General features: G+C 47.5%; 1 protein-coding gene across 2 annotated transcripts in view; it reads right to left on the minus strand.

Annotated features, from left to right (window-relative positions):
• Window positions 1-469: 469 nt before the first annotated feature.
• The window catches only part of SLC15A4 (solute carrier family 15 member 4), a 53,497-nt gene continuing 34,808 nt past the window's right edge, over window positions 470-19,158 (minus strand). Inside the window, exons 5-8 of one of the 2 annotated variants that reach the window (XM_040416236.1) lie at window positions 18,572-18,740; window positions 11,030-11,185; window positions 4,361-4,519; window positions 470-1,691 (exon numbers count right to left, since the gene is read on the minus strand). In XM_040416236.1, the coding sequence (XP_040272170.1) occupies window positions 1,558-1,691; window positions 4,361-4,519; window positions 11,030-11,185; window positions 18,572-18,740 (618 nt within the window). In that variant the 3' untranslated portion in view covers window positions 470-1,557. Of the gene's footprint in view, window positions 1,692-4,360; window positions 4,520-6,853; window positions 6,875-11,029; window positions 11,186-18,571; window positions 18,741-19,158 lie in introns of those variants that run through there. The other variant, XM_040416237.1, reaches the window with a different exon arrangement.

Consider the following 19,158-nt stretch of genomic DNA (forward strand, 5'->3'; position numbering starts at 1 on the left):
TCCCCATTGACTTACATTGCAAGTCAGGATGGATCAGTTTGGCTCAGCATCGTCAGGCGGACACCAAAACGTTGCAAGCAGCCTTTTGGTGTCCGCCTCCAGAGCGGAATGGAGGCGTAACGCAGCCAAACTGATGCATTCTGAACGGATCCTTATCCATTAAGAATGCATTGGGGCTGAACTGATCCGTTTTGGGCCGCTTGTGAAAGCCCTGAAACGGATCTCACAGGCGGACCCAGAAACGTCAGTGTGAAAGTAGCCTAACATGAGTGAGGTTTTGATGAGATATTTTCCTAATGCAAGAGTGGGTCCCTTTGACAAACTTCAGCATTCTCTGGCTAAGACATTTATGTGGATTGACAAAAATCAGCAAATAAAAAAATAAAAAAAATAAAAAAAATGTATTGTGTCCAAGAAATGACTACAAGAGAGTGAGCAGATATTCTGAAGATTGATGAATCCTGATAGATATAGATATATATATATATATATTCAGCTACATAAAAACTTTATCCCCACAGCCATCATCGACACTCAAGCAATCTTGATTGATCAGTTAAAGGGGTATACCTATGTCAGGATGACCTCTCTGGCCTGGATGCAGTGGGTGGAGGTGGTCACTAAGGAAATGGCTGATCGGGCTGCGATATGCTGTTAACATAGCTCTAATACAAATGAACAGGAGTTACGGAAACTGCATAGCCTGCTCAGCTATCTGTGTTGTGCTGACCACCTCTGCCAGCTGCACCCACGCTGGAGAAGGCCAACCTAAGATAGGAAAACCTCTTTAAGATGTTATAGTACAGTTGGGTCTTTGCTACAATACCTGATGCAACCCCTGCACCTGGGTGGCACTGTATGTGCAAAAAAAGCAGACCAGTATATCTAATTGTATACAACTTAAAGGGGTTTTCCAAGACTTTAACTGATGACCTATATCTGATCGGTGGGGGCCCAGCACCCAGAACCCTGGCCAATCAGGCACTGGTGCTGTGGCCTTCTTAAACAGCTGATCAGCGGGGGTCCGACTGATCAGATATCCTGAGGATAAGTAAACAGTTAAAAGTCTCAGAAAACCCCTTTAACTATAGGAGCTATTATTAGGCTAGAACGAATTAAAATAAAATAAAAATTTGAATAAGAAAGGGAATTTTAAATAAAAGTAGGAGGTCATGATCACCTCAATGATTAGAAGTGGATGAAGTCATCAGTATCACCCTTTATCTTTCACATTACATTATAGGAGACAAAATAAGATCCATAAGCTAGCCACTAAGAACTCAAGAGACCAGGTAGGTAAATGTCAGCGCAGCCCACAGGAGAGCTACCTGCCGACCTACCAACATTTTCAGTGCATCAGAGGCTTAGATCAGTCCTGCAGAATAGGAGTAGTGCAAGGTAAGTGACCTTTAAAATAAAAGTCTACTTATTAGAAGAGCACTTGAAGTTCTGTACGCTGAAGATGGACTTGGAGGACTTCTGCAGGCACTCCTTTCCGTCAAGCCGCCCATACCACAAGTGCTCCAACCTCAGTTCCACCTAGTTCAGCACATACTGCTAGAGTCTGCCATTCGCTCTAGTCTGCTGGCGCTCATATTTCACAGAAATTATGAGAAAAAGAAGGAGGGTTGCTGCCTGGATAGCAGCAAGGAGGAAGAAGTAATAGTTCAAGTGGCATTCATTGATGTTTCCTAGAGAAAAAAAAACAAGACAAAAACATGAAGATGTATTAAGATAGCGTACATAAAAAAAGACAACACATCAATTTATTTACTTTTATACAAATATGGTTAAGGCTACTTTCACACTAGCGTTCGGAGCGGATCCGTCTGATGTTTCATCAGACGGATCCGCTCCGATAATGCAGACGTTTGCATCCGTTCAGAACGGATCCGTCTGCATTAAAACTTAGAAAATTTTCTAAGTGTGAAAGTAGCCTGAGCGGATCCGTTCAGACTTTACATTGTAAGTCAATGGGGAACGGATCCGCTTGAAGATTGAGCCATATGGTGTCATCTTCAAGCGGATCCGTCCCCATTGACTTACATTGTAAGTCTGGACGGATCCGCTCGCCTCCGCACGGCCAGGCGGACACCCGAACGCTGCAAGCAGCGTTCAGGTGTCCGCTCACTGAGCGGAGCGGAGGCTGAACGCTGGCAGGCGGATGCATTCTCAGTGGATCCGCCTCCATTGAGAATGCATTGCGGCCGGGCGGCTGCGTTCAGGATCGCTCGTGAGCTCCTTCAAACGGAGCTCACGAGCGGACACCTGAACACTCGTGTGAAAGTAGCCTAACATGGCAGAAAGAGAGAAGAAGTTATGGATTATCTTCTCCAAACCTTTTTGCCCATCCTCCACCTTTAGTTAAGAGGGAAAAGCTAAAAAAAAATGGTGTCCCCCTAGTAGGCAACTAAGTCTCCTCTATATAGCATAAAGCTGAAGTCATGCCAACAACGGCGGTGGGAAAGCAGTTGGGCTCACCCATTACATACACCTCATTGATAAAACCTTGAGTAGAAGTTTCTTCAGCAAGATTCCTTCTCAGCCCCTTGTGTAAAAATGAGTCCAGATTCGCTTCAAAGAACATTAATCCACCTGTAAAGATGTTCTCCTAGTGAGACAGAGCGTAGGGAACGTCAGGTGTCCACTGCTCCGATTCTCTATTAGCCAAAGTGGCCACTGTAGAGAAAATGAACAGCCAGCACTAGGGATGAGCGAACTTGTGTTTTTTAAGTTCGGCATACCATGGTCCGTGGTAGCGAAATCCATAACCGAATTCTTAGATAACCAGAACTTGAAAAACACAAGTTCGCTCAACACTAGCCAGCACCAATTAGCTGAATGCCAGGCCGACTTCATTTGGAGACAGGAGTCGTCATGACGAGAGAAGCCCTTTTTTTTTCTGGTTCATGTTATATCGATCATCAGTATTGAAGATCTTTACTTGAGCATTTGGATGCTCTGTTATCCAGTTATAACAAGATTACTCTCAGATCGGTAAGGGTCCTACTGCTGGGACCCCCACGATCACAAGAATAGGAGCACCCCTCAAATGGACGGAGTGACTGGTTGGAAATGCGCACCGCCGATCCATTTAATTTCTATCGGAGCGGAGATAGCCAAGAACAGAATAAAGTGGTGGCGTGCATTTCTGACCAGCCGTTCCGTCAGGGGCTCCACAGGGTACAGGGCCCTGTTCTCATGATTGGTGGGGGTCCCAGCGGTAGGATAGGGGATAACTTATTATAACCAGAAAACCCCTTTAATGACCGTGTATTTTTGCCAAAGCATTTGAATAAATCCATAGGATAGGTCATCAATATGAGATCAGTGGGGGGTCCAATACCCGGCATTGCTGGTCACTTGATCTGGACAAGCAGCTGTAATTACACTGCACCACTGCTACAAGTCAGATGGTGTGCGGTTTAAGCGGAATTCCGGTTTCATGAAATCGATGACCTATCTTCAGGTCATATTGGTGAAGGTTCGACTCACGATCTGCTGGGCATGTTAGAGAGCTGCATCCTCTTCAATGTTCACGTGCCTGCAGTCTACACTGAAGTAGCGGTACAGTGTAATTACAGCGCACCACCGCTACAACGTAGACCGCAGGCAAACGGTGAAGAGGCCGCATTGCTCACACTAGAGCAGCAGCTGATTAGTGGGAATCCACCATTCTGAAATGGATGACTTCTCCTCATGATAGGACATCAATAGCATGTAACCAGAATACCAGTAACAGTGACGAGGATGCAGTGGTCACACAAGCACCGCACCCTCTTCAAATAGCAGGGAGTTGGACCCCGCTGACCTACCCTGGCGAGGCCATCAATATACTAGTGCTGCTCAACCCCTTTAAATAGCTCTCAATTTTTCATGTCAAATTAAACAATGAAATGTTGTTAAGGGTCACTAAATTTCAATAAAACTTAACAGGTCATAGAGACCTATCATATATTTCATCGGTGGGGGTCTGACTGCGGAGATCCCCACCGGTCATTAGAATGAGGAGAGAAACGCATACATATTGCGCTCTCTGCAGAGGACGGTATCGAGACGGTCTCAGACTTCTAGTGAGTCCGTCTCCAGCAGCGAGGAGAGAGCGAGATATGCACCTCCCCTTCGCTCTCCTCATTCTAGAGATCAGTGGGGTCTCCGCTCTCTCAGATCCCCACCAGTGCTTTTGATATGTCTCTATAACACATCAAAACTCAGCAAACCTTCTAAAAATCGGAATTATGCAAAAGGAACTGCGGATTCCTCTACATAGAAATAATGGGGTTCCATCAACAACAAAGGGCCATCCCCGTACATGCCACAGCAAAATACAAATCAACCGTTCAATTTTTTAATGACTTGCCTAGATCTGTATGACTGCTCATCCATCCGATTGAAGGCAGTGAGACCAGGGCCAGGAGCCCAGAGCCTACAAATGATCCAATACCAGAAAAAAAGAAGAAAAGTCCCATAATGGCGCTCTGCATGGATTTAGGCGCCGCTGAGTATGCAAACTCTAGCCCTGTGGAGAAAGAAACGGCACATTAACCCTCTGTAGACATTATTAACAATCTAACATTGTGATGAACCTTTTGCTTTTTAAAAAAAAAAGATGTTATCCAACCCCCTATTTCTTTAACTGCATAAAATACCAAAGGAAGTAGTCACATTTCCCTCTGGCGGCTCTTGTGCCAACGCCTCCCTGGTCCATAGTGGTCTGTGTTCGGCCAGCTCTGGTTGCAGTGGTCATGGAGGTCTCTGTTCAGCCAGGTTCGGTGATGTCATGTTGAATGACTGACTACTGCAGAGAACCACTGATCGAAACAGTAACTCCAATGCTGTCGCCATACTGCTGTTACAGCCATTGATTGCATCACTACTGGTGTCTGGTAAAGAAAGCAGCGGGGAACCAAGGGAGCATCACCACAGAAGAGGCAAGGGATGATCAGGGAAGTAGGACCCCCCTTGATATTTTATACGTTTATAAGGTCATATGGTGTTGGAAAACACACATAGAATGAATATTCCAGGGCAAAGCTGAAGGTGGAACCAAACACCGTACAGTGAAAGCTAGGCACGTCACATACAGCACATCCAAGCCCAATGAAGGCCCACCTCACACAGAGGAATATTGGTTCAGTTACTTCAGTCAAAACCAGTAGTAACTAAAGGATCTAGAAGTATCAATGAAACAAAAAGGTGTGAACTGGGCTTAAAGTGTTTCCAAATATCCCTCGTTAACGGCTTCATTACCAGAATGTTTACACCCCCCCCCCCCCCCCCTTACCAGGCCAAGTTTTAATTTTTTCGCAATTAGCCTATCTAACTGCAAGTAACTAATTCATTTTTGAACCAACCTACTGTATATGTATTTGATATTTTTCATGCAACACCTTAAAATTATGAAAAACTGAAAATTATGAAAAAAAAAAAATATATATATTTTTACATTACATTTCTATAACCATTACCGTATGTCTGTACCATATAAATGGATGCTATTTGTGTCCTTTATCTACTGGCTGGGCTCACCGCAAAACTACAAAGGACTGGAGCGCATGTTGGATATCGGCGGTCTATATGGCACCATATCGCCAGAACCGATGTTGTCCAGTACCAAAACTTTGAAACTCCTTCAAAGTGACTTTTTTTGTTGACTCCCTAAGGAATTAATCTTAGGGAAATTTGGATATTTCAAACTTTTGCCTTTAAAAAAAAAATAAAAAAAATTTATAAAATGAAAACAAAAAAATGGCTACTTTTTTTAGATTTTATGCACAAAAAAAGCTATACTAAAGATAGATAAAAACAAATACCTATATTTAGGTACCCATGATAGAAAAAGGAAAAAATGGTTTCTGTTGGTATATTTTTATTTTACAAAGTCCACTATACTATTGCTAAATCTAAATATATTATTTTACTTTTTCTGTGACAGAAAAAAGGGGGGGGGGGGGGGGGGGAGTATGTCTTCAACTATACTATTGCTAAAACTAATAACTATTGCTATAACTTTTTTATTTCTATTTTTTACAGGACAGGGTTAATTCACAGACAGCAGGAGTTATGCTCAGAAAGATTTTACCTGAGCGCGCCCCTGCTATTATACGGTGCGTTACAGGTAACAGCTTACTACCTTGACGTATAGAGTAATGCGGTGGTAAGCAAGTGGTTAAGATTGGTCAAGCGACCACACATTCACAGCCACTAGTCGGATGGTGGTCAGACACACACTGATCAGATGTTCCTGCTTCGGCTTGTGCGTTTAAGGCAAGTTAGGCTGGGTTCACGTCACGTTTTATGCCTCCGTTTGACATATAAAGTTACAAAAAAAAAAAAAAAAAACATTTTTTTTTTACAATGGAACTCTATGGTGAACAGATGCCACCGTATGGCATCAGTCTGAGGCATCCGTTTAACGTATACGTTAAAAGGATGGGAAAAAACATTATGTGAAGCCAGCCTTAATGATGCATTTATAAAAATCTACAATGTACTAATGGCAGATTTCTAGATAATGGTAGATGAATTCCACCACAATACCGCACAGTATGAATGGCGAATGCCCTTAAATGTGATATTCTTCAGCTCTAATGAACCATGGATAATATAAAGGGCAGTGACAACTGACTGCATGGAGCTCAATTACTACTGCCCACGCCATCAACCTGTTCTACAGCGGACTGAAAGCAGAAAAACAGGAGGGAAAAAGATAAAAATAAAAAATTTCCATGTATTCTATGTTCCACATTTTGGTCAAAGGTTCTGAAAAAAGGGAAGGTTCACCTTGAGGGTATAGAATAAAAGAAATTTTTTTTTGTGTAATTTGCAGAATGTGATCTCTACAGGGCTGGTAGTCTGGTTTCGCTTCACTTCTCTACATGGGAAGGAATAAAAGCTTTGCTGAAAAACGGCTCACAGTGAACAGTCGCAAGCTGGGAGTCTCGAACACGAAATCCATGAATAGATAATGTGGAAAAGGCTGCAGTACCGCTTGACATCCTGCAGGCCGCAGTATAGTACAGCACAAACCCTGCATCAAATACAAGGACGCCTCAATCGCTTCATTTATAGGACCTTAAAAGAAAAAAAATCACCATCCATTAGAGGATGTTACCAACGAGCTCCTGCGCGCTTGAAGTGTATGGGTTTTACAGTATAATGTGCAGAAACATTCATAATTCTGCTGGACGCCGAGCTCAGATCTGCACGTGATCCTTGCAGGTTCAGCTCAGGCACAGATCTAGGAAGTGAAATTTTGACCTAGCTTTCGCACCAACTAAAAACTTCCAGAATTCCAGGTGGGTGCAATGCGTGAGGTGAACGCATTGCACTCGCACTGAATCCGGACCCATTCATCACTTGCGTTGCGTGAAAATCGCAGCATGTTATAAAATTCAGCGCTTTTCACGCACCGCAAGCCCCATAGAAATGAATGGGGCTGCGTGAAAATCACGTCGTATCCCCAAGCAAGTGCAGATGCGGTGCGATTTTCACGCATGGTTGTTAGGAGATGATGTTAGTAAATTGCTAAAAATCAATTTACTGTATTATTTCCCCTTATAACATGGTTATAAAGGAAAATAGCATTCTTAATACAGGATGCTTAGTAAAATGTTGCTTGAGGGGTTAAAAAATAAAAACAATTAACTCACCTCATCCACTTGATCGCGCAGCCAGCATCTTCTTTGAGGACCTGCAAAAGGACCTTTGACGTCAGCGCAGGTCCTGCTGAATGAAGATAGAAGGTCCTCAAAGAAGAAGAAGAAGAAGAAAGAAGACAATGCCAGCTGCGCGATCAAGTGGATGAGGGGAGTTAATGGTTTTTATTTTTTAACCCCTCAAGCAGGATTTTACTAAGCATCCTGTATTAAGAATGCTATTATTTTCCCTTATAACCATGTTATAAGTGAAAATAACATCTACACAACACCGAACTTCAGTGAAGAAGTCCGGGTTCGGATCTGTGTACCACATTCAGTTTTTTGTCACGCGCGTGCGTTTTGCACCCGCGCGATAGAAAACTGAACGCAATCGCAGTCAAAACTGACTGAAATTGTGTGCGCACTCGCGCGGGTTTCAAGCAATGCACCCAGGTCGCTTCAGCAGCAAATCCGGGATGCCAGTCTGAAAGAGGCCATAGGTTAGCCATCTGTCAGTCAATCGGTGCCATTATACAAAGCTGTAAGTCAGGACCAATAAGATAAGTAATGTTCTTAGCCCAGTAATAGCCTTTAAATGGAAAGTTAACAGAGCCACTGCAGTGAGGTTAGAGGACCACCTAGACATCGCCATCATTAAAACAAACATCCATATTGGAGGCAGTCCAGGCAGCCAAACCTGCTCAGCTATTTCCAGCAGTCCCATAGAAATAAAGCGAGGGCGGCTGCTCATGCACGGTCCATTGTCCTTCACATTGCGGGCTCCAGTCTAGAGACACCTCTGGGACCCGCACCTATAAGACCTCATAGCGATATGCACCCAATGTATGATATGGGCCAACCCCTTTAACCCCTTTTTCCCTTGATAGCCTCTACACCAGGGGTGCACAACCTTTTTTGGTCTGAGGGCCGCATTGTCACATCGCTCTATTTCAAGGGGCCGCAAAGTACACAGGCCGATGTAAAGTGACTGGGGAGGAATGATCGCTATCACAGTCATTCCTCCTTCATTTAGTTACATTGACTATCAGTAGCACATCCCTGATCACACAGAGATGTGCGGCACGATTATACTGCCCTATGAAGACGTGTTTCCAATAATTGACCTGAATATCTCGCTGCTGGCCCTGGAAAAATACTAACAGTGGCCCCGTTTTGCAGTCGGGTACAAATTGATGGAAGTCCGGGCCAACAATACCATATTGTGGCACATTATACCGCCCCACAGTTCATTACACAATACTGCCCCCATGAGCACAAAATACATCCCCAAAAACTCTCACTGGCTGGCCGTGAGGAGGGCCCAGGCAGCCCCCTGGGAAGTTTCCCTGTGAGATCTATGGCTAATCCACCCTGGCTTAAAGGAATTTCCCAGTAAAAATGAATTTTTAACATGTTCTTGCAGCATGGCCCCTTAAACCGAAGAGTTATACTTACCTGCTCCCGGCACTGATTACACCTGTCAGTGCATGGCCATGGTCACATTTACCTCTGCAGCCAATCACTGGCTTCAGCGGTGATGTGGCCACAAGCAGCCTGTCACTGCTGCAGCCAGTCATTGACTGGAGCGGTGTATGTGACCAGGGACAGGTGTAAAACTTTTACACGGACAGGTGTAAAAGTGCAGGAACCGGAAGATAGTGGCAGCGGGGGCAGGGCAGCGGGGGCAGGGCAGAATGGAGCAGGTAAGTATGCATCTTCTGGTTCAGGGGCCACGCTGAAGGAACTTGTTCATAAATAAGTGATTTTCCTCACTGCAGAGGCCGTGCTCCCTGGTTATTACCGCTTCCTGCCAGTTACAGGCGCCCTGCAATAACCAGTAAGCACTTTCTCTTACTAGTGGGGAAAGCGCTTATTGGTTAACACTTTAATAACCAGGCCTGAAAAGACACTTTTTTTGTGTTTTTGTGCACCTGGTGGTTCGAACGGTTGTAACTTTTTTATGTGTTGGGACTGCCAAAATAATTTTTGCAACAATTTCTCACTTGACAGATAGGGACTTTTTTTTCAAACTATAGCTCCTTATTCTTTAAATATGCAAACGGACACCAAAATAAATTATTATAATTAGTTCCCTATTTTGTGTCGGTCGTTTTGTTATATTTATATGTATAGTTAGTTTCACATGAATGGGGCGATAATGGCAACGGTTTTGGTTGGTGTGGGTGTTTTTTCTTTTATGTATTTTATTATTTTTCATCTTTTTTAACTTAATTTTTTATATATTTCTGCTACAAATAATATCCCCCAAGAGGTCATAAAAAGACCTTTTGGGGGACACTGACACTTTTTGTGAATTTTTCACTATTTTTATTATTTATTACTTTTATTTGTATTTTAATAATATTTTATTGTATTTATTGTATTCTTTTTTTTATAATTGGTTTATTACTTATTATTTAAATATATTTTTGCCACATAATATCTCCCCCAAGAGGTCACAAAAAGACTGTTGGGGGACAATAAACACTCTACTATTTTGCATTTTTCTTTTTCTTTTATTTGCATTTTATTATTTTTTTATTTTTCATTTTCTATATTTATTTTTAAATATATTTTTGCCACATAATGACAAGGGATCATAAAAGGACTGTTAGGGGGCAGTGAACACAATTTTTTTGCCACATCATATTTTATTTTAATTTTTATTTTATTTGTGATTTATTATATTTTTAAAATAATTTTTTAACTTATTTAATATATTTTTTCCACATAATTTGTCCCCAAGAGGTCACTGAAAGACCTTTGGGGACACAGACTTTTTTTTTGCACTATTTCCACTGTAACTGGGGCATCCAAAGGAGCCCCAGTTACAGGGGAAACCAGCCTGCGGTGGGGGCATTGTACACAGGCATAGCTGATCAGGTCACCTAACCCTGCAGCTCAGCGCTTCTCTGCCCCCAAGCCGGGTCCACCCTACATAGCGCTCACCTGTGTGAGGAGAAGGCAGAAGCGCTGATAAACTGCTTCTGCCTTCTCCTCGGCTCCCCCGCTGTCACTGACAGCCGACGACCTGTCCTGCTCCTGCTACAGTGCAGGGGCAGGAGCTGTAATGATTCATCGCGCGGCGCTGCGGTCAGAAACACAGCTGATTTTACGATCAGCTGTGTTTCTGTCCAGGAGGACGGGGGCCGCAAATCTTGGCTCTGGGGGCCGCATGCGGCCCGCGGGCCGCAGGTTGTGCACCCCTGCTCTACACTGTTTCATGACGGAGAAGCACATGACATGACCCAGACCATCAGCATCAAACACGGTGCCAGTTTCCTTGTTGTCCAGGAGGAAACGGACGCAGGCACTGTGCATTTCAATAGCAGGCAAAAAAAAGAAAGTTCTGTAATACCTCATCATCTTATGATCCATTTTGTACCTACCTGCTATACTTGCAAAGATTTCACTGACACCAATCAGCAGATACTGCGGCAGCTGCCACCATATGGGGAGATCAGCGGCATAATAAATGACATTGCCGATCCTCTGGGGGTATATCTGGCTTCTGACAATGGCCAGTCTCTTACTTTCCAATATACCTGATAAGAGGAGAGAAAGCACACGATTTTAGGAAGGTTTACTTCAGAATCTAACAAGGGCATTTTAATCATCTTTTCGTAATTCTGAAAGGGATGAACGTAGAGGAGTCCAATCACTAATCTCTACAGAGAAATGGAGCACCGCTACAGCACAGAAAGGGTCTAGTACAATCCCCGCATCAGATTAAGGCCCGGCACAGATTATAATTTTTTTTATATGTATGAAATTATTTTTCCAGTTGTAGAAATTAAATCGGAACATATCCTACAAGTATCTCCCCGTTTTCTATGGCCTAGACCTATGCCAAAAAGGGTCATCTAGAATATCACACCATGGGTGGATTTAGAAATTGGCGAGGTGGGCATGAGGTTTGAATAAATTTAAGCGTCTCAAATTACTTAAGGGTCTGCCATGAAGTTCAAGTTCAAGGGTTCTAGTCTAGGGCTTGCACTTGATTATGGAACGGATTAATGTAATTTATTTGTCTTACACAGGGGGTGAAGCCATAGCGGTCTAGACCACTAGGAGAAGCAAAGAACAGCAGTCAGAGAAGACATCACCTGTGCGTCACTGGATTCATAGAGGACCTATCTACTCTTGAGAAACGGCCGTTTTATGGACTGTAGCCTTCAAATCAATAAAATCAATCAGCAGTGCTACAAAAGGTCTCCATGTTGCCCTTTCCTAATTGACAACTGGGTATTACCATTCTGCTTCCACTACACATCCTCATACAGTCAGTGATGACTGGACACTTTTCCAGGAAGAATAATGGAGTAACTGAGCTGCTCTGGAATTGTTATTTCCAGAAGAATAGAAATGGTTACAAAAAGACAGGTCAGAGAAGGGGAGAAAAAACGAGATTTTTGTGAACTCACTTGTAAAATCTCTTTCTCGCTTTATTCATTGGGGGACACAGGACCGTGGGTATAGCTTGCTGCTGCCACTAGGAGGAGACACTAGGCTGAAAGCTGTTAGCTCCTCCCCTGCAGGCTATACCCCCTCCAGCCTGGAGAGAGCATATCAGTTTGTGCTTCAGCAGTAGGAGAAACAGTACCGAAACAAAAACACAACCAGTAAGGACCACTGCCCAACAAAAAAACAAACAAACCGGACACCAGCCCCAACCGGCAACTCGGACCCACTGGCCTCATAATAAAAAGAAAAAATGGGTGGGTGCTGTGTCCCCCAATGAATAAAGCGAGAAAGAGATTTTACAGGTGAGTTCACAAAAATCTCGTTTTCTCGCTCATATCATTGGGGGACACAGGACCGTGGGACGTCCTAAAGCAGTCCCCGGGGCGGGAAACAACCACTGGCCCAGAACAAAACCAACTCCCTCTGGTAAGACACTACACTGCGGCCTGCAAAACTCTGCGGCCAAGAGCAGCATCCGCCGAGGCGAAAGAATGCACTCGGTAAAATTTCGCGAAGGTGTGTAAAGAGGACCAAGTCGCTGCCTTACACAATTGAGACGCCGAAGCGTGGTGAAGGTGAGCCCAAGAAGCCCCGACCGCCCTGGTAGAGTGAGCCGTGACACCGGGAGGAGGAACCTTGCCCTTAGAGCGGTAGGCCTCTGCAATGGCCGATCTAATCCACCGAGCAATCGTCACCTTCGAGGCTGCCAAACCTTTACGAGGACCTTCCGAGATTACGAACAGGGAGTCCGTACGTCTAAAAGGGGCCACCACTGCCAGGTAGATCCGCAAGGCCCGTACCACATCCAGACGGTGGAGAGCCATCTCCCTAGGATGAGAAGGCTCAGGGCAAAAAGAGGGCAGAACAATGTCCTCATTAACATGAAACGCCGACACCACCTTCGGCAGGAAGGACGGCACTGTCCGGAGTACTACCTTGTCTTGATGAAACACCAAGAAGGGCTCTTTGGACGAGAGAGCCGCCAGTTCCGACACCCGCCGGATGGAGGTAATTGCAACCAGAAACGCAACCTTCCATGAAAGCATGCGAAGGGAGACTGATCGCAGAGGTTCAAATGGCTCGGACTGGAGCGCTACCAGCACCAGATTCAGGTCCCAGGAATGCAACGGTGGCCGATAAAGGGACTGCGGTGTGAGCCACTCCCTGTATGAAAGTCTTGACCGGACCCAACATCGCCAGTGTACGCTGGAAAAAAATGGAAAGAGCAGAAACCTGACCTTTCAGCGAACCTCAGAGCTAGTCCCAGCTCTAAACCCGCCTGAAGGAAAGCCAGCACCGTAGGGAGGGAAAACTGCCTGGGAGGAAGATCCCTGTCCTCACAGAATTTGAGGAAAGATTTCCACGTCCGATAATAGATCTTGGCGGAGGAGGGCTTCCTAGCCCTAATCATCGTGCGAACAACCGCATCGGAGATACCTCTTTGCTTCAACAGGAAGGTTTCAATAGCCACGCCGTTAAACGTAGCGTATTTAAACCCTGGTGGAAGACTGGGCCCTGTGAGAGCAGGTCGGGCCTGAGTGGAAGGGGCCACGGCACGTCTCCCAGAAGAAGAATGAGCTCTGAGTACCAAGCTCGACGAGGCCAGTCTGGGGCGATCAGAAGCGTCTGAATGCCCTCCATCCTGATTCTGCGTAGGATCCGAGGTAGGAGCGGTAACGGAGGGAACACGTACAGAAACGTAAAGTTGTCCCACGGAGCCACGAGGGCGTCCACGTCGTACGCCATCGGATCTCTTGCGCGAGACAGAAAGCACGGAAGTTTGTGATTTAGCCTGGACGCCATCAGATCCACTTCTGGGCGTCCCCACCGGAGACAAAGGTCCTCGAACACCTCCGGATGGAGAGACCACTCCCCCGAGTCCACCGTCGTTCGGCTGAGGAAGTCCGCTGTCCAATTGTCCACACCCGGGATGAATATAGCCGAGATCACCGGAACATGGGCTTCCGCCCACTGCAGAATCCTTGCGGCCTCGTTCATCACCGTCCCGCTGCGAGTCCCCCCTTGGTGGTTGATATAGGCAACCGCTGTAGCGTTGTCCGACTGTATCCTGACCGGACTGCCCTGCAAGTAGGGGGTCCAATGGCAGAGGGAGAGGTAGATGGCCCGGAGCTCCAGTATATTGATAGGTAGTTTGGACTCCGACGGAGACCAAACGCCTTGGGCTGTCCGGGTACCGAAGACCCCTCCCCAGCCGCTGAGGCTGGCGTCGGTCGTGACCACCGTCCATGACACTGGAAGGAAGGACTTCCCTGAGGACAGGTGGTCCGGTACCATCCACCAGCCAAGAGCCGCGCGCACTGGGTGGGACAGAGAGATCCTGAGGTCCAGAGAATCCCGGGACTTGTCCCAGGAGGACAAAATGAGCCTCTGAAAATCCCTGGTGTGGAACTGGGCGAATGGAATCGCCTCAAAGGAGGCCACCATCAGGCCCAGTACTCGCATGCAGCTGCGAATCGACACCCTGCGGCGCTGAATGAGCAGACGCACCGTCCTCTGAATGTCCGATCTCTTGTCCAGTGGTAGACTTACCACGGCAGCCTCGGAGTCCAGTGTCATGCCCAAGAATCTGATCTGAGTGGTGGGAGACAGGCATGACTTCCTCAGGTTGATTATCCACCCGAAGCGAGTAAGGGTGCTCATCGTAATCTGAAGACTCTCTTCGCATTGAGCTGCTGTAGGTGCCTTGATTAAGATGTCGTCCAGATACGGGAGAAGAGTAATGCCTCTGGACCGCAGAATCCCCAGAAGAGGGGCAAGAACTTTTGTAAATACTCGCGGAGCCGTCGCCAGACCGGACGGCAGAGCGACGAACTGGTAATGAGCTGCCTGGATGGCAAATCGAAGGAACCGTTGGTGGGCTGTGGCGATGGGGATGTGGAGATATGCATCCTGGATGTCTAAGGACACCATGTGCTCCCCTTTCACCAGTGAAGCAACCACGGAACGGAGGGACTCCATCCTGAGCCTTTGAACCCGCAGATAACGGTTCAACAGTTTTAGGTCCAGCACTGGCCTCACATCGCCCTCCTTTTTGGGGACCACAAACAGGTTGGAATAAAAACCCGTAAACTGCTCCTCCAAGGGAATAGGGGAAATCACCCCCCCGTGAGAGAAGTGACTGGACGGCGTGCAAAAGAGCCGCGGCCCGGATGGGATCCCTGGAGGGCTGGGAGAGGAAGAAGCGGTTGGGGGGGAAGAGACCTGAACTCTATTTTGTAGCCCGAGGAGACAACCTTGAGCGCCCATGCGTCCGGAATATGGGCGTGCCAAATCTCCTGAAACAGGAGAAGACGCCCCCCCACCTGTGAGGGTGGGGACAAACCTTCATGCTGAAGGCTGCTTACCTGGGGCTGTGCGAGACTGCTGAGGCCGCGGACGCCAGGCCTGCTGGGGCTTAAAGGACGGTCCTTTCCACAGATCCTGATTGGGCGGCCCCGCCGCTGAGGTGGGTGCTGAACGGGTGCCCGAAAAGCGGCGAAAGGACTGAAAGCGAGAAGATGAAGTTCTGGACTGAAAAGGCCGCTTTGCCCTGGGTTGGGGCAGATGGGTGCTTTTTCCACCCGTAGCCTCCGAAATAATCTCATCTAATTTGGACCCAAATAGCCGAGACCCCGAGAACGGAAGCCTCAACAGGGAGCGCTTAGATGAGGAATCGGCTTTCCAGGCCTTGAGCCACAACTCCCGGCGAATGGAAGTGGCGAGAGCTGAGGAACGGGCGATCATAGTCCCAGCATCCAGAGCCGCTTCACAGAGATATTTCCCTGCCTGAGAAATTTGGATCGCTGACGATTGAAGTTCAGCGGGAGGGAGGTCGGACGCTATGTCCTGGTTCAAACGGAGGGACCACTCCGAAACTGCTTTGGCTACCCAGGCAGAGGCGAAAATCGGCCGCAATGCCGAACCGCTTGCCGTAAAGATCGACTTAGAGAGTGACTCTATGCGGCGATCCACTGGATCCTGGAGGGACGAGCCATCCGCCACCGGGATGGTAGTGAATTTTGCCAAGCGAGCAACCTTCGGTGGGGAGGACCATTTGTCCACGGACTCGCGTGGAAAAGGGTAGAGTAGGTCTAGGAGTTTCGGAATAATGAAACGCAAACCTGGCTGGTCCCAAGCCTTCGTGACAACGATAGAAAAATCGTCGTGTAATGGGAACGATTTGGGGTTCTGCTTCGTACGCAGAAAGGACACCCCTTGTTGGCTAGTGGAGGGAAGGTCCTCCTGAACCTGGAAGGTGTCCCTTATTGCCGATATCAGGCTATCCACCATGGATGCAATCTGAGAAGAGTGCTCCGGATCCATATCTGCATCCGAATCCCCAAGCTCTCCTTCTGACAGTGCGTCGCCTAAAAGGGAGGACGCCTGTGAATGGGATCCAGGAGCAGGGGGGGATGCTGAGGCGTCAGAGGAGGAACGGGTGCCTGCTCTGGGGCGCTTACTAGGAAGTCTGCCTCTGGTTTGTGCGCTATGCGACTGTGCGGGTTGCCCTGGTGGTGATTTCTCTACCAAACGACCCAGCAATGAAAGGGTTGAATGGGAGATTTTTGAGAGGTCTTCCACTGCCCGTGACAGGGACCTTGCCCAGTCTGGTTCCCCCTGGACAGGCCGCTCCAGGGCTTCTGTGGGCTGTTGTGCCCTAGGGGGATGGCTCTGTGCAGGTTTCTGACATGCAGAGCACAGTGATAGTGACTGACCACGAGGGAATTTCTCCGAACATAAGGAGCAGGCATAGTAAGTGGTCCTACAGGGTGCCTGGTGGGGGTCAGTGGCCAGGTCAGACATGGTCAAATCTCCTGCTGGATGGGGGTATCGATTGCCTACCAGTATGGAGGTCCCAGGTCCTGTGTCCTACCCACGCAGAGGAAGAATCAGGAAGCTGAATCAGGGTGGGAGAATAAGCCACGCCCCTTCCAGCCCTGGATTGGCAAGCCACGCCCCCTTCCAGCCCGGATCGGCAAGCCACGCCCCCTTCCAGCCCGGGAACGGCAGCCTAATGCTGAAGTGAGGTCAGAATGCCTATGTTCCCCATGTCCGGCCCTGACCGCAGCGGTACTGGAACCGCTGCGGCTAAAAGGTAATGTGTGCTATGCCGCCGTCTCTAATAAATAGACCCGATATGCCGCAGAGTGGCCGTGCGGCGAGAGCAGTGAGGCCGGAGATCGGGCTGACGGACGGACGGACGGGTGGGGGTGAAAGATGGAGGAGGTTCTCCTGCAGCTAGGGGGATGAAGCAGATTACTTACCTGTCTTCATCTGTGTTCTTCACCCTATGATGCAACACCAGCAGGGCCACCCTATGACCGCTGGCACCATGCGACAGGGGTCCGGGCAGAGAAGGGCTGAAGAGAGGGTGGCCCTCTTGCTGGGGGGAAGCAGGGGAGCGAGGCTGCCCTGGTCCACTTTGCCTTCTTGGGGGAGGCAAGGCGGTGACTTAGATACACCGGCCAGCCTCCCGGGGATACAGGGACGCAGGCGACCCTGTGCCCCCTTCCAGTAGTCTGTGAATTAAAGATAAAAATTATAAAATCAAAAGTAAAAATAAAAACGCCACCCTGCAAAGCAGGGAGGTCTGCCTCCTACGACACTAAGCTAAAAACTGATATGCTCTCTCCAGGCTGGAGGGGGTATAGCCGGCAGGGGAGGAGCTAACAGCTTTCAGCCTAGTGTCGCCTCCTAGTGGCAGCAGCAAGCTATACCCACGGTCCTGTGTCCCCCAATGTTCCAAGACCAATACTGATGACCAATCAGGAGTATCTGATCGGTGGGTCCTGGGTGGTCCGACACCCAGGACCACATCCGATCACCTCACAGCCGTGGCCTTCTCTCAGCGTTTCCTAGGACATGTGATGACACTGAAATGAATGGGGCTGACCAAGCACAGCCACTACACAATGTACGGCCTGGTGCCTTCTCAAACAGCTCATCAGAGGGGGATGCTGGTTGTTACACCCCCACCATTTTAGATACTGTTGACCTATCCAGAGGAAAGGTCATCAGTATTAAAGATTTGGAAAACCCCTTTAACCCGGGGACTGTATTTGATCAGTAGTGTACTTTCTTACAGGGAGCGTGGCTGAACCGTGCGATTAGGCGTCTGTCACTTTAAACCCTACTTGTGAATGAGTCACACAGCGTTTGATTTCAGTGGTTTCATTAAAAAGTACCGTAAGAAATAAAGTGACCCCATGCTGAATCGGGTCGCCATCACTTACTTTATGCTGTTCTCAAATAGGACAGCATAAACCTGGTGACAGATTCCCATTAAGGGACTGGTGAGCGGAGTGACCAAACAAAGCAAGACTTGCCATGCCACAAGTTGCTATTCCTCTCCACTATATGGCATGCCGCCTGCTGGGGGTTGAGTGCTCTATATTCCCAGCCTGGTATTTAGGAGCACAGCACTATAGCAGTGATGGATTATACACCACATCTGAGATGCCTCTTACCTGCAGCTAATACAGAGCAAGTCACAAAAAACATTCCAACAGCGATTCTCTTGAGCGATGAGGGCAATAAGCCCTTTCGTTTCAAGGCTGGGTCCACCAACTTATCTTTCAGTGGTATGAGGATCAAAATGAGCACTGCATCAAACATAGTAAGCCAGGCAGCTGGAAACTAGAATATAAAAAAGACATGAATCATGGGAGGACATCGGAAATAAAAGATGGAATTGAGGGAGAATATATACCAGAAGTTTATAGAGCCCCTTAAAAGGGGATGTCCACCCCTTTACAAGTGATGGCCTTTTGATTGGTGGGGGTCCGACACCTCACCTTCAGCGCTGAGCAGCTATTCTGCAGTAGCCCCGGCGCCGCAGCGCTACAGTAACCAGCTCAATGGACAGCGCTGTGCAGTTCCGGTGTAGACTTCTGGCGCCAGAGCTACTACAGAACAGCTGACCAGCGGGGGGTGAGGGTGGAGTGTCGGACCCCCGGTGCTCAGACAGTGATGGCCTTTCCTGAGACTAGAGCATCACTTGTAAATGAATGGACAACCCCTTTCACTGTACAAATGTATCTCTGCTCAGATATGG

Source organism: Bufo bufo, chromosome 2 (genome assembly GCF_905171765.1).
Source record: "Bufo bufo chromosome 2, aBufBuf1.1, whole genome shotgun sequence".
NCBI lineage: Eukaryota > Metazoa > Chordata > Amphibia > Anura > Bufonidae > Bufo > Bufo bufo.